At 65.1% G+C, this 12,410-nt stretch overlaps 1 protein-coding gene across 2 annotated transcripts in view; it reads left to right on the top strand.

Moving 5' to 3' along the window:
* MEGF6 (multiple EGF like domains 6) overlaps positions 1 to 12,410 on the top strand; it is a 101,856-nt gene that overhangs the window by 16,935 nt on the left and 72,511 nt on the right. For both annotated transcript variants that reach the window (XM_073797140.1, XM_073797133.1), the window contains exon 4: positions 5,309 to 5,413. In XM_073797140.1, coding sequence (XP_073653241.1) covers positions 5,309 to 5,413 — 105 coding nt within the window. The remainder of the gene's footprint in view (positions 1 to 5,308; positions 5,414 to 12,410) is intronic.

Genomic DNA, 12,410 nt, shown 5'->3' on the forward strand with positions numbered 1-12,410 from the left:
TGTACACTCACGTGTGCACGATCGCTCACACGTGTGCACGAGCTCCCACTCCCATGGGTGCGCAGACGCCCACGCACGTGCTCTCACTGGGGCCACGACGCGGTGGGGAGCACGGGCAGTGAGGCGTGGAGGTGCCCCCGTCACCCGGAGCCCAGAATGATCTGAGCGCCAGGCGGAGCAGGGGCCAGGTCCAGCCCTTCTGGAAGGTTCTGGGTGCACAGCGCCCACCCCCCGCCGACTGCCTTCGGGAACTGGACGTGATGGGGGCAAGGAAGGATGCCGCCCTGTCCAGGTCTGCTCTCCAGGGGCTTTGCAGCCCAGGATGGGCCTGGAGCGGGCAGCGGGCTTCCGCAGTCCTCAGGGTCCGTGGCCCCTCAGCCTCCCACTTCTCCTGTTGACCGGACATGGTCTCCCGAAGCCGGTGTGGCTCGCCTGTGCCCGGACTTGCCGCCATGCAGGGGCTCTGGGAGCCGGGTCTGCCCGCCTGTCTCCTGGGACTCCCCGTGTGGTGGGTGCTGGTGCAGGCACAGGGCACCGGGCAGCCGGCCTGGAGGGCTTGGCCTTTCCTGAAGCACTAGGAGTCTGAGTGTCCAGCATGGAGCTGAGGTGCCTCCCTCCCTGCTGCAGGGGTCCCAGCAGGGGTGGTTGGAGTGGGGCGTGTGATCCGGGTCCCTAGCCCTTGGCCAGCGCTGGGTGGAAGGCCGGCAGGAACAGGGTGAGAGGGAGGGGACGGGAGGGCTCAGGGCCTGCTCTGTCCCCTGGGCTCCCAGGGAAGTGGCCTCCCTTCCTTAGCCACTGTCAGCTTGAGCTGGGCACCCACGCCCGCCCGTGCACCGGCAGCTCTTATCAGCGACTTGGACGAGGCTTAGGAAACTCTGCCCTGCAGCCTGGGCGATACGGAGGGAACCGCCCCTGTGTCCCCGTGACCTTGAGCTGAGTCAGCCCGCCCTGCGGGGGTCTCTGGGCGGCTTGGGCGGAGGTGCCTGGGGGCGCAGAGGGGCACTCGCTTGCAGGCTGGCTCCCAGAAACACATTCGGTGACCTCGGTGTGTGTTCGCAGCCTGTGGGTGGGTGTGTGGCCTGGCAGGCTGGACAAAGGTGTCCGCCTGGGTCACCCTCTCCCGCCTGTGGTTCACTCAGCTTTCCACTAGCCCCTTGGCGGGTGGAGAGAAGGAGCCCAGGTCCAGGGAAGTGGTCCAGGGGCTGAACTTGCTGAGCCCTTGGAGAGCAGTCGAGTCCTATTTCCATGGCCAGCCCGTCCTGGGACAGCGCGGCTGCAGCCGCCACGGCCGGTGGGCTTGATCAGGGTCCGGCCAGGCACAGGTGTCTCCTGCCTTTCGCCGTGAGGGGAAGTGGCTGGCATCAGGATGCCGCTGGCGATGCCTGGACATGGTGTCCTCGCTCTGGGGGCTGTGCTGCCTAAGTCTGCCGTCCCGCACCCAGGCCCGGCCAGGAGCACCCTCGGGACTAGACACCCCTAAGGGCCCTCCCAGCCTCTGGTTCTAGGAATGTGGGCACGTGCGCCTAGCTTCACCCCAAGGCGAAGGCCTGGCCAACGTGCCCGCACCTTGGCTCCCGGTCTATAGCGTGAGGAGATCGTGGTCCCGGGACGTGGGCTGCTGGGGGACTGTGGGTGTCTTCAGCTCCAGGAGACAGTGTGGAGGCAACACTCTGAGAGCGTGAAGGGTCCGTGAGAGTATTGCGTTTGACGTGTATAGGGGAGTTTAGCCCAAATTTCCAACCACTGATAAGTATGAGGGCTGGGACTTGAACACGGATCTGCAGAGCCTGAGCTGCCTTGCCCTGCGAAGGCTTCTGGGCGGCGGGAACCAGCGGGGTCTGGGGAGGGCGAGAGCGTCCCGTAGCCTCGGAGGGCGTGGCCGCCTGGCAGCCACACACCTTGTGGGCACCGTGCCCACCCCCGGGCTTGCCTCTACCTCTTCTTGGATTTCTCACACTCGTGGGTTCTGACTCGAGGGTCCTGTGGGTTCAGTCCCAGCCAAGGGCCACGAGGGTGGGTCCCCAAACCAGCCCCCTGCTGTCCCCCCGGCATACAGTAGGCTCTCATAAAATTCATTAAAAATGTAGCTGATGTTAAGTATAAAACACGTCTGTTACTTAGCAATCTGTAAACCGTTTTCAAAGCATCTAACCTTCATTTAACATCTGTACGTGGAGTTTTCATGTTTTGCATTTCCATGCGTCCCGCTGGGTCTGTTTTCCTACCTGCCAACTCTTTTCTCACACACGGCCCCTCCTGTTGCTCTTCGAGGAAAACAAACGTCCTCACAGGAAGCCACGGTCTGCTGCCCCTGAGCTGCATTTCCAGGTTTTGGCTGTCCCGTGCCTGTCGCCTGTGGCCCTTCCTCAGCTGCGGTGGGGTCTTTTGGGGGGCGCTTGTCCCTCAGGTGACTTGAGTGACAGCGGGAGGGGTGGCTGGCTTGCCTGGGGGAGGGGTCACACAGGGCTGGACCCACGGGTGCTCTGCAGTGAGGCGTCGTCCCTGTGCCCTGGCTGCCCGTCCTGCCATGAGGCGTGTGTGCCCAGTGCCACCCCGTGCCACTGGTCTCAGGCTTCCTGCCACGGTAACCCCATCTTTCCCGTGTCCCACGAGCCTTGGGACCGCAGGGAGTGCCCGTTCTTGGTTTGGGGCATAGCTTTGTGCATCTTTGGTGTGAAACCTTTTCTTTTTTCCATCTAAGGATGCGCTGCCCTGGGCATCCCTCTTGCGTCCTGAGTGCCTGCCTTTCGCCCCAAAGGCTTCCTGACGAGTGACTGTCTCACGTCCCACTTGGCCTGACATTTAATTATCTCTTTACTCATTCATTCAACAAAGTCTGTGGAGCCCCTTCTAAGTGTGGGCGTGTCGGTGGCTCCAAGGAACGTGATGGTGTTGGAGGTGCGGTAGCTGCCTGCCCCTAGGGAGCCCAGGCCTGGGGCGGGAGCTCAGCTGTCGCCCCTGTTAAGGGCTCGCTACACTCAGAGGTGCTGCGGTGGGAAACCACAGGGCGCTGTGAGCGCTGATTCGGCTGGGGGCTTGGAATGGCTCCCTGAGGAAGTGACGACTTGTCCAGGTGGACAGCCGCTCGGGTGTGACGGGTGGCTGGGGGGCTCTGTGCCAGCTCGATGGAAAGCCACAGAAGGGAAGGGCTCTCAACCAGGCGCCCGTGATCTGCTTCCTGTTGTGAAGGATCCCAGTGGCTGCAGCGTAGAGAAAGGACGCGGGTGAGCGGGTGAGTGCAGCGTGCGCGGGGACGCTGGTGGCGGTTTTGTCCAGCCTTGAAGCGGAGAGAAGGGTGAGCTCGAGGGGCGTGGGAGGTAGAAGCGATGGGCTGGCTTTGGCTTGGACGCGGGCCGAGTGTGAGGACGGCTCCCGGGTTTCTGGCCTGAGCCTCTCTGTGCATGTGACACCATGTACCAAGTTGGGGAAGGGGCATGGGATCAGGCAGTGGGTTGGTACCTCCCCCTGAGCTCTGAACTGACCACGGAGGTGGACGCAGGCAGGGTGCTGTCCGCGGGGACTCCCAGGCTGGGCGTGGACCTGGTGGGGCCTGCAGAGGCTGCTGAGGGGCAGAGTCCCGGGGTGGGCGCCAGCCTGGGCGTCTGATTCCCCCCGGAGGCATGGGCCGTTGCAGTGGTTTGGGGCTGAAGGTCTTCAGGATGGTGCAGACCTCTTTACGACGTGGAAAGGAAACAGCTGGCTTCTCTTCCTCCACAAAACTGCACAAGTCAACAGGTTTCAGGCCCTCAGCACTGGGGACACTGGTGCACAGCCCAGGTTGGCCCCGGCCCGGAATTACCTGTGCGGGTTCCAGGGTCACTGTGCGTTTCCTCTTGGCTCCCCTGCAGCACCCGCTTTGTCCCCCAGCCCCCCACTCCCACTGCATTTCAGAAACATCCTCAGGGAGTTTTTCAGGTGTGAGTGAGTGCCAGCTGGGACCCCGGCAGGGTGGCCCGAGAGGAGGGATCCTTCCAAGGCTGGGACAGCAGTCTGGTTATGGGACAGAAGAGGAGGAAGAAGCTCCCTGCAAAGACGCCTCATGTCTCCCCCGGCAGGGTCCTCCTGACTCTAAGTCAGAAAGCCCTGGGCCTGGTCCCTCCTCAGCGGCTGTGTGACCCTGGGCCATGTGCTGTGTGTCTCTGAGCCCTGGTTTCCTCATCGGGGCGGTGCCTCGTCTAAGGGGCTGCTTGGACCCGTGTGCCTGGCCGGCATCCCTCCCCTTGGGCTCTTCCACCATCCAGCTTTTCTCCCTGCTCCTGGCAGGAATGCTGCCAGCGATACAGAAGCTTGCTGAACCCTTGGGTTACTCCGGGCTCTGGGGTGCCTGGCGGGCGTCCAGGCCACTGTCCAGAGTGTCCACTCACCCAGCAAGCACCCCTGAAGCCCTTGGACTCAGGGCCCGGCTGTTGGGGTCACGGGGATGGGGGCAGAGCCCACCTGCCCTGGCCTTGCCCGCCCTGTGTAGGTGTAGGGGTCATGGCTGCAGGGCCGAGAAAATTGGTGCTGAAGCCCCCCCAGGGGTACCCGGTCCGGCGTGGGTCGGGGTCCCTGCTGTGATGGGGCTGGGACTGCACCTGCCCTTCCCATCCAGGGCCCCTGCCTCCTGGGCCGGCTGTGGCCTCCTCCACACTGTGGCCTGGAGCCGGAGGGGGCTCAGTAGCCCTAGGGCACCGCAGGCAGTGGGTTCAGGGTGCCTCGTTGGGCCCCGCTGGGGGTGGGGTGTGGGGAGAGGGTCTGGGAGCAGGGAGTCTCCTCTGGAGAAGGTGGGGAGGCCAGCCGCTCGCAGCCCTGACCCTCCCTCCCTCCCCTCTCAGGGGACCTGGGCTGGTACTGTCCTTCCTTGAGGGTGGGACCAGTCTGATCATTTCCACCGTTGTGGTCTTGTGGGGAGGGGGCCTTGGCCAAGCTTTCAGCCCACTTTAGCTGTGGGCTGTTCCCCTGCACCCTCTACTCTCCACCCTCGTCCCCCGACCTCCCCCAGAAAATGCCCTGGAGCTCCTTCATGTCCCATTGAAGGGAGTGGGGTTTTTGCCCCTTCCAGGGGGGCTTCACTGAACCCAGACCCTGGGGTGGCGGTGGGGCTCCAGCCCTGGTGGGCCGTGTGTGACCCACCCTCCTGGGGCCCCCTCTCCGGGGGCGGTGCTTTCCTGTCCCTTGAGGGTCCAGGTACTGTCCAGGCCTTGAGGCCTCACCTCGTGGGGAGACTTACAGGGGGGAGGCGTCTCCGGGGATCTTGTGTCCTGGCGGTGGGCTGGGGGTGCCCCCAAGCTCCTGCCCCTCCTCACGCGTTTTCTCCCTCCCTCCACAGCCCAGTGCAGCCCCGGCCTCTGCTTTAACGGCGGCCAGTGCGTGCCTGACTCGGCCCAGCTGTGCCACTGTCCCCGCGGCTTCCACGGTCCCCGCTGTCAGCACGGTAAGTGGCATGGTGTCCCCTGCAGGCACCGAGGCCCTGGCGGTCCGCGTGGGCGGGCCGGGCGGGGGTGGGGGGAGGAGGTAACCCTGTCTCACGGGATGCCTCTGCACCCTGCCATCTCCGAGCGCTCCCTGTCCGATCGCGCACTCTGCGGGCAGGGATGGGCCGGCGTCCCTGGGCTGGCAGGGAAGCAGCACGTCCCAGGGGCCCCTGAGCTGCACCCGTGCCCCGCCGGAGGCTCTCGTGTCCTACCCGAGGGGACCGATTGAGTAAACGTCACACCCCTGCAGACGGGAGCCTGACACGCTGAGGATCCAGCCGGGGGGCGCTGCGGGTGTAGATGGGCTTAAAGCAGGTGCTGGTGGGGGTGGTGCAGACGAATGCCCGAAAAGTCCCCCAGAGAACCCCTGCAGACATTCCTCCTGGCTTTGTGGAGTGAGGGGAAGGCGTGAGTATCCCCGGTGGTTTTCTGCTTTGTCCAGAATTTCTTTGCTGACCGTGTAGCTCGCAGCTCCTGCCGGAACAGGGCATAGAGCCACGGCCGCCATTGAGATGAAGCACTCTGGACAGTTTCCGGTGCTTTGAACTTGCTTCTGGTGAGCAGCTGGGGGCCTCTTCCAGGGGGACACGGGGTGTACATCCTGCGACGCGCTCTTCAAGGCTCTGGATGCCCAGTAAACAACAGGAGGGAAACCAGGAAATCGTGGGGAATTGAGGCCCCCGTTTGCAGAGGGGACCCCTGCGCCCTTGCCGTTCCCTGTGCATGCACAAGTGTGTCCCCCCCAAAGCGTGGCTGAAGGCAGGGGTCCTGGGGAGGTGCTGGGTCGCACAGTTCTGAGCCGGGCGCTGGTACCCAGGGGTGCTGACCTTTGTCGAGAAGGCTCTGGCGGCTCTGACCGCTCATCGCATGCCCTCTGCGAGCCGGAAGGCTCTGTGCTTCCTGGGCTCTGGGCGGCCGGGGGCGGGGGCTGCGGCCCGGGCCACGGAGTGAGGACTGCTGTCACCTCCAGGTGCTGGGGGTCGGGGGTCCCTGCCCTGTGCCCTGTACCATCCAGGCTCCATCCTCAGTCAGGCCTCCTCGTGGTTTTAGATCCCGAGCCCCTCTGTGGGCTGCACAGAGGTGACCCCACCCCACACCATCGCAGACTGGGGTCCAGGCTGGGATGCAGGGGCGCAGCTGCCACGCTCCGCCTCTTCTCGGGGTCTTTCATGATGGCCGCAGATGGCTGTGGGGAGATGCTGGACTGTGCGGCGTCGGGGTGGGAGGGACGTCCTGGCCTCCAGCTGCCTTTGGGGATGTTGCTGGGACTGGGTTGTGGCCTGATGGGCAGCAGCACGAGGATGTGACTCTGCAGTGTGGCCTGTCCCTGGTCTCGCCCTCGGGAAGCAGCCGGGACCCCCACTAGGGCCAGTCTTTCTCTAGCCCCTCGCCTTCCGCCCTGCTCCCTGTGGCCACCAGCCCCCACTCCGCCTGGCGCTCTTTCGGGCGCCCAGCTTGGAGCATAACTGATGGGCGCTCCCTTTGTACTGAGCAGCGCCCCTCCCGTGAGACCCTGACCCTCGGCCTCCTGGGCACCACAGGGTACACGGGCTGGCAGGGGCGCAGTGGGGAGGGCTGGGCACCCAGCGGGGCACTCTGCACCCAGCTGGATGGGCGCCTGGGACAGCTGCTGGGCTTGGAGACCCACCCTCGGTGCTGCGGGGAGGGGGCGGGCCGGGTGGGAGCCGCAGTCTTGCCAGCCTCTTGGGGCCTGGGCTCCAGGCTTGGCTTTGCCTCCAAAGCAGCCCTGCTCCCCACGGTCACTGTGGGAACGGCCTCTCGGGCGGGCACACCCGCCTGGCCCTTACTGCGCTCTGCCTGCGTGGCCCCCCGAATCCTCACTTCTTCCGCTTCGTGGAAGAGGAATCTAGGGTCAGGGAGGCCCGGAAGCTGCTGACTGCTCAGCAGAGCTGGGGCTGGAAGCACAGCCTGGCCCAGTGAGCACCTGGAACCTTCCGGCCATGCCGTCTCCGGGCGTGGTGCCAGGCCTTGTTGGGGGTGGAGCACGGTTGAGATCTGCTTTGGAGGAGAGAGGGGTGGATCCCCGGGTCCCCACCCTGCCCACCTCCCAGGCAGGAGCATCTGTACTGGGGGGGACTGGGCTCATGACCAGTCCGTGGCCCTCCAGGGTCGGGGGCTTCCAGGAATGGCCAGTTGGGTGGCAGATGTGGCCTTCAGGGAGCAGTAGACAAAGCTGGAGGGTGGCCCCTGGGCCTCCTCCTAGGGCACCACCTCCTGGAAGAAAGGCCTGGTGTTCAAGGGCTGGTGTGCGGGGCTGGGTGTGCAGAGCTGGTGTGCGGGGCTGGGTGTGTGGGGCTGGGTGTGCAGGGCTGGGTGTGCAGAGCTGGGTGTGCAGGGCTGGGTGTGCGGGGCTGGGTGTGCAGGGCTGGGTGTGCGGGGCTGGGTGTGCAGGGCTGGTGTGCAGAGCTGGGTGTGCGGGGCTGGGTGTGCGGGGCTGGGTGTGCAGAGCTGGTGTGCAGAGCTGGTGTGCAGGGTTGGGTGTGCGGGGCTGGGCGTGCAGAGCTGGTGTGCAGGGCTGGTGTGCAGAGCTGGTGTGAGGACTATGCCCCCTGCAGAGGCCGCCCCTGTTCCCTTCCGGTCCCTCCACGCTGGGTTTGGGGCCGCCAGACCTGAGACCTGGCACAGCTGGGCATATGTAACTCACCCCCCATTTATAACTGATACCAGTTTTGAAAATAAAAGCCGTATTTTTTCTGGTTCCCCCAAATTCTTTCATTTGAACAAAAGAGTGGGGGAGGGAGAAGGGGACTCTGCTGGGTTGATGGTGGAGAGCAAAGGGGGAGGGGAGTGCTCAGGAAGAGCCCCTCCCCCGCCTGGGTGCCTCCTCCCTCTTAGCTTGGGCCTGCCTGCCCACCTCTGCCTGCCGCCCCCCCACCTCTGCCTGCCGCCCCCCCCTTCCCCCCCCCAAGGCTTTCTGTAGGAGATACAGGAGCACAAAGGGAGCCTGTGCTGGTGGGGCCTGGGGGGGCAGGGAGGGCGGGGCCCAGCACAAGGCCTCGGTGCAGTCTGTCCAGGGCGGCTGTCCGTCCAGGGCGGGCATCGTGTCATCTGACACGCCTGTGGGCCTCAGGGTAACGTGCCGGACCCCACTCCCCGCGCTGTTTTGTGGGGATAAAGTATGGGGGACGTTTGTGCAGGTCACAGGTGTCAGTGCAGGTGAGGCTCGGGGTGCCCGGGGGGGTGGTGGCGACCTTCGCTCCCCAGAAGCCCGGCCCGCTGAGAGATGTGAGGGATGACGGGTGGGGGAGGATGGCCCCATGTTCCTGGGGTCCCCGCACGCACAGTGTCCCCGAGCTCCCGTGGGGGGTAGCACCCACGCGGCCTCTCCCTTGGGGTGGCCTGTGGTCGGCATGCCCTCTAGGACCGCCGGCCTCCCTACCCTGCGGGCCGGCACCTTCGGGCAGCCCCTGACCCTTGGTGGGCTCCTGCCCGGAGTGAGAGACGGCAGAGGCCTCCCCCCGCCCCCCACCCCTCCAAGATCTGCCAGGGACGAGTGCTTCCCACGGCCGGCTGCCCTGGAATCTTACAGGAAAAACAGGCAAGAAAAACGTCTGCTTCAGAACATACTAAGTCTTAACTTTCTTTTGTATCATAAATGGTGACACAGTGGACACTGGTCATTTCTCACGACCTGGTCTCTGCTGACCTCGGGGAACGAGGGCAGACTCTGAGGTCTGAGGCCCAGTCACCTTAGGTACTTCTTGATCTAAGAAGCTTTGGCCCTGGTACCCTCTGGACCTCAGTTTCCTCACCTATAAAATGGACGGGTTGGGCCCACCTCAGGCAGTTCTGGGACTCACTCCCGGGTCCACACAGCTCTCAGGGCGTCACTGCTGACGCCCAGGAGAGGGCCGGGTGGTCCGGAGGGCTTCCTGGAGGAGGGCCTGTGGGCTGAGGAAGGCTTAGAGAGGTGCAGGTGGGGCAGGGTGGGCTTTTCCAGGTGGGAGAAAGGTGGGGGCAGAGGAGCAGAGTGGAGGGAGTGAGTCAGTTTGGCCCAGAGGGTCTGGTGGGGATGGACGGCAGGGAAGGTTCAGCCTGGAATCTGAGGAGACTTAGCGTCCCCCTCTGAGCTGGTTGGAATGACCGGGGAGCCTGTGGGCCTGCCCCTCCAGCCCCACCCTACTCTGCGGGGAGGGACATCAGTGGTCCTGCCTGGAGCCTCCACGCCCAGGCCTGTCCCTCTGAAGGAGCCTCTTTCCCCACCGGAGCAGGGCATCAGTCGGTGGGGTCCGGGGAGTGGGCAGGCAGGGCTGCGGGGCTGTGGGGGCCCCTGGGCTCTGCCAGGAGGCAGCGGGAGCAGGCGGCCGCCCCTGAGGGCGTGCGGGCGGGAAGCAGGCCCCGGCGGGTCCAGCGCTCCTGGCCTTGGCTCAAGGGTGACTTTGTTTCTAAACTGGGATAATTGATTAATGGAGAGGAAGCAGCCCTCCCAGGCGGCCCTTCAGTGCTGCCCACTGTGTCGGAGGGTGGGAATCTGACCCCTGGCCCGAGGTCCAGACACCACCGAGGGCTGCTCTTGGCTACCGGCCACGACCAGGCTGGGACCTGGCTCTCCTCTCCCTGAGGGGTGCGCAGAGCTGCCCCGCCCGACCAGGCCTCTTCCTCCACTGTGCTCTGCTCTGCCCTGCTGCCCCTGCCCTGGCGGACAGTGTGGCCTTTGGCTTCTCCACACACGCCCGATTTAGCTGCACTAAACTCCTCCTTTTTTTTTTTTTTTTTTTTTTTTGCGGTACGCGGGCCTCTCACTGCTGTGGCCTCTCCCGTTGCGGAGCACAGGCTCCGGACGCACAGGCTCAGCGACCATAGCTCACGGGCCCAGCCGCTCTGCGGCATGTGGGATCTTCCTGGACTGGGGCACGAACCCGTGTCCCCTGCATCGGCAGGCGGACTCTCAACCACTGTGCCACCAGGGAAGCCCTAAACCCCTCCTTTGAGGACAGTTCCCGAAATCTCCAGCAAGCCCCACGCCCTGCAGGAGCTGGCACTGGTGTCTTCTGCTGCCTGGGGTGGGGACCGTCTCTGGCCGGGGGTGGGGAGGGCCTGCTGGGTTGAATGGAGATGGTGGGTGTCTTTGACTCTGCCCTCTGCTCTGGCCCTGCTGGCCGTGACAGTCGGCTGGGACAGGTGTGGCCTGCTGCCCTGTACTTGGTGGTCCGCGTCCCTTCAGGGCAGCGGGTCTGCAGACCTCCTGCTCCAGGACAGCCCGGGGGCTGCCCGCACACAGAATCCCAGCCCTTACAAAGCGGCGACTCTGGGAAGGGCATTCATGTTCGCTCCGTGAATCGTTTAATTACCAGGTTTGTCCCCCAGACCCCACCACCCACAAAGGCGTCTCTGTCTTTCAAGATGACTGTGTTCTCCAGGCCTGTGCTGTGCACAATGGGCTTCTCCCAGGGCTGGCTTCTGAGACGGGCTGGCCTTCTAATGACATAATTACAGCAGGATCCACCAAGAGGCAGACCCTCCGGGCCTGGGGGTCTGTGAGCTCGCCCCACCTGCCCCCATGCCTCCCGGCTGGGTTTTTGGTGAATAGGCCGCTCCAGTGCCCCTGCCCACGAGGGGCCTGCCTTCCGGGCAGGATCGAGGCTGGGTCTGCGGAGAAGGACAAGGCCACCCAGCCTCCCCTCCCCAGGACTGCCCCAGGCTGGAGTCCCGCCCATCCTCCTGGGTGGTTTCCTGAAAGGACCCTGTGAATCTGCCCTCTGCCCTTCCCTGCCTCGGCCCTGGTGCCCTGTCCACACCCCCGGAAGCCGGTCCAGACTCTTCCGGTGAATTGCCCTTCGCTGGGCTGCAAGGGCAGTCCTGGGCGTGCCCTGGGGTGGGCTGGGTGCGTGTCCCATTATGCAGATGAGCTTCCGATTTGCTGGGGTCAGTGATGTGCTCAGTGCTGGCACACGGCCTCTTGGACCCAGCAGGGCAGTGCGGGGTGCACGTGGAGGCCCCGCTCGGGTGGGCGAGCCTGGATGGTGTCTGGGGAATCTGTGCGGCCCACGTGCCCCGTGTGGGTCCCTGGACCGTCGCCGCCTTGGGACTGACAAGAGTTGGGGTGCGGAAGTTCCCTGGGCGTGTTTGGGGCCGAGGGGCCAGTGCCCGGCCCTCTGGCTGACCTTTTCCTGGCAGCCCGCTGGGCGGGTGAAGCCAGGCAGCTGCCCACTCGCAAAGGGGCTGCGGTGCCCCATTTTCCAGCCCCTGGGCAGCTGCGGTGGGCGGCCTGACACTTTCTGTGTCGGGGCAGTGCTGCTGGCCCTGAGACCCTGCTCTGCTAGGAGGCCTCTCGCCTTTCTCTGCAGGGGAGGGGAGCAGGCGAGCCCGGCCCGGTGAAGGGGGGGCTCGATGAGACAAGTGCCTGCCCCCCGAGTGCCCACAGGCCTGCGTAGTGGGGCATCGGGAGCGGGACACAGGGCAGCAGAGGGCGCTGGGGAGGGGAGGGCGGCACGTGCGGGTCCCTGCACGTGGGCGGCTCGGCCCGGGTACAGGGGAGAGGTCCTCACAGGCTGGCCCGGGGCCCCTGCCCCCAAGAATGGCGTGTGGAAGGGAACTTGCGCACGAAGCCGCCTGAGCCTGCCCTCCGGCCCCGTGTGGACACGCCGTCCTGCTCGGGCCGAAGGGGCCGCCTTCTGAGGACCCGTGGGGTGTCCATGACCACTGCCGACGCCACCCCCACTGTGTTGGGCCCCCTTCTCACCACCCCAGGAGTCTGCCGCTTCCCGCACGGCGGAGTCTCCGTGGCTGGCGCTCACCTCTTACCCCAGGGCCCTGGCGCCTAAATGAGTCAATGAAACGTAGCAGCTGCGGAGAGGAGCCCTGAGTCTGAATTCCTGGAGAATTCCTGCCTGCAGCCGTCTGCGCTCAGGAGCCGTTTCTAGGGCTGATCCTGCCCCTGGGCTCAGGTGGCCACGTCCCTGTCCCCCAGCCCGGCAGTGCCCTGAGACTTTGTGG

Source organism: Tursiops truncatus, chromosome 1 (assembly GCF_011762595.2).
Source record: "Tursiops truncatus isolate mTurTru1 chromosome 1, mTurTru1.mat.Y, whole genome shotgun sequence".
NCBI lineage: Eukaryota > Metazoa > Chordata > Mammalia > Artiodactyla > Delphinidae > Tursiops > Tursiops truncatus.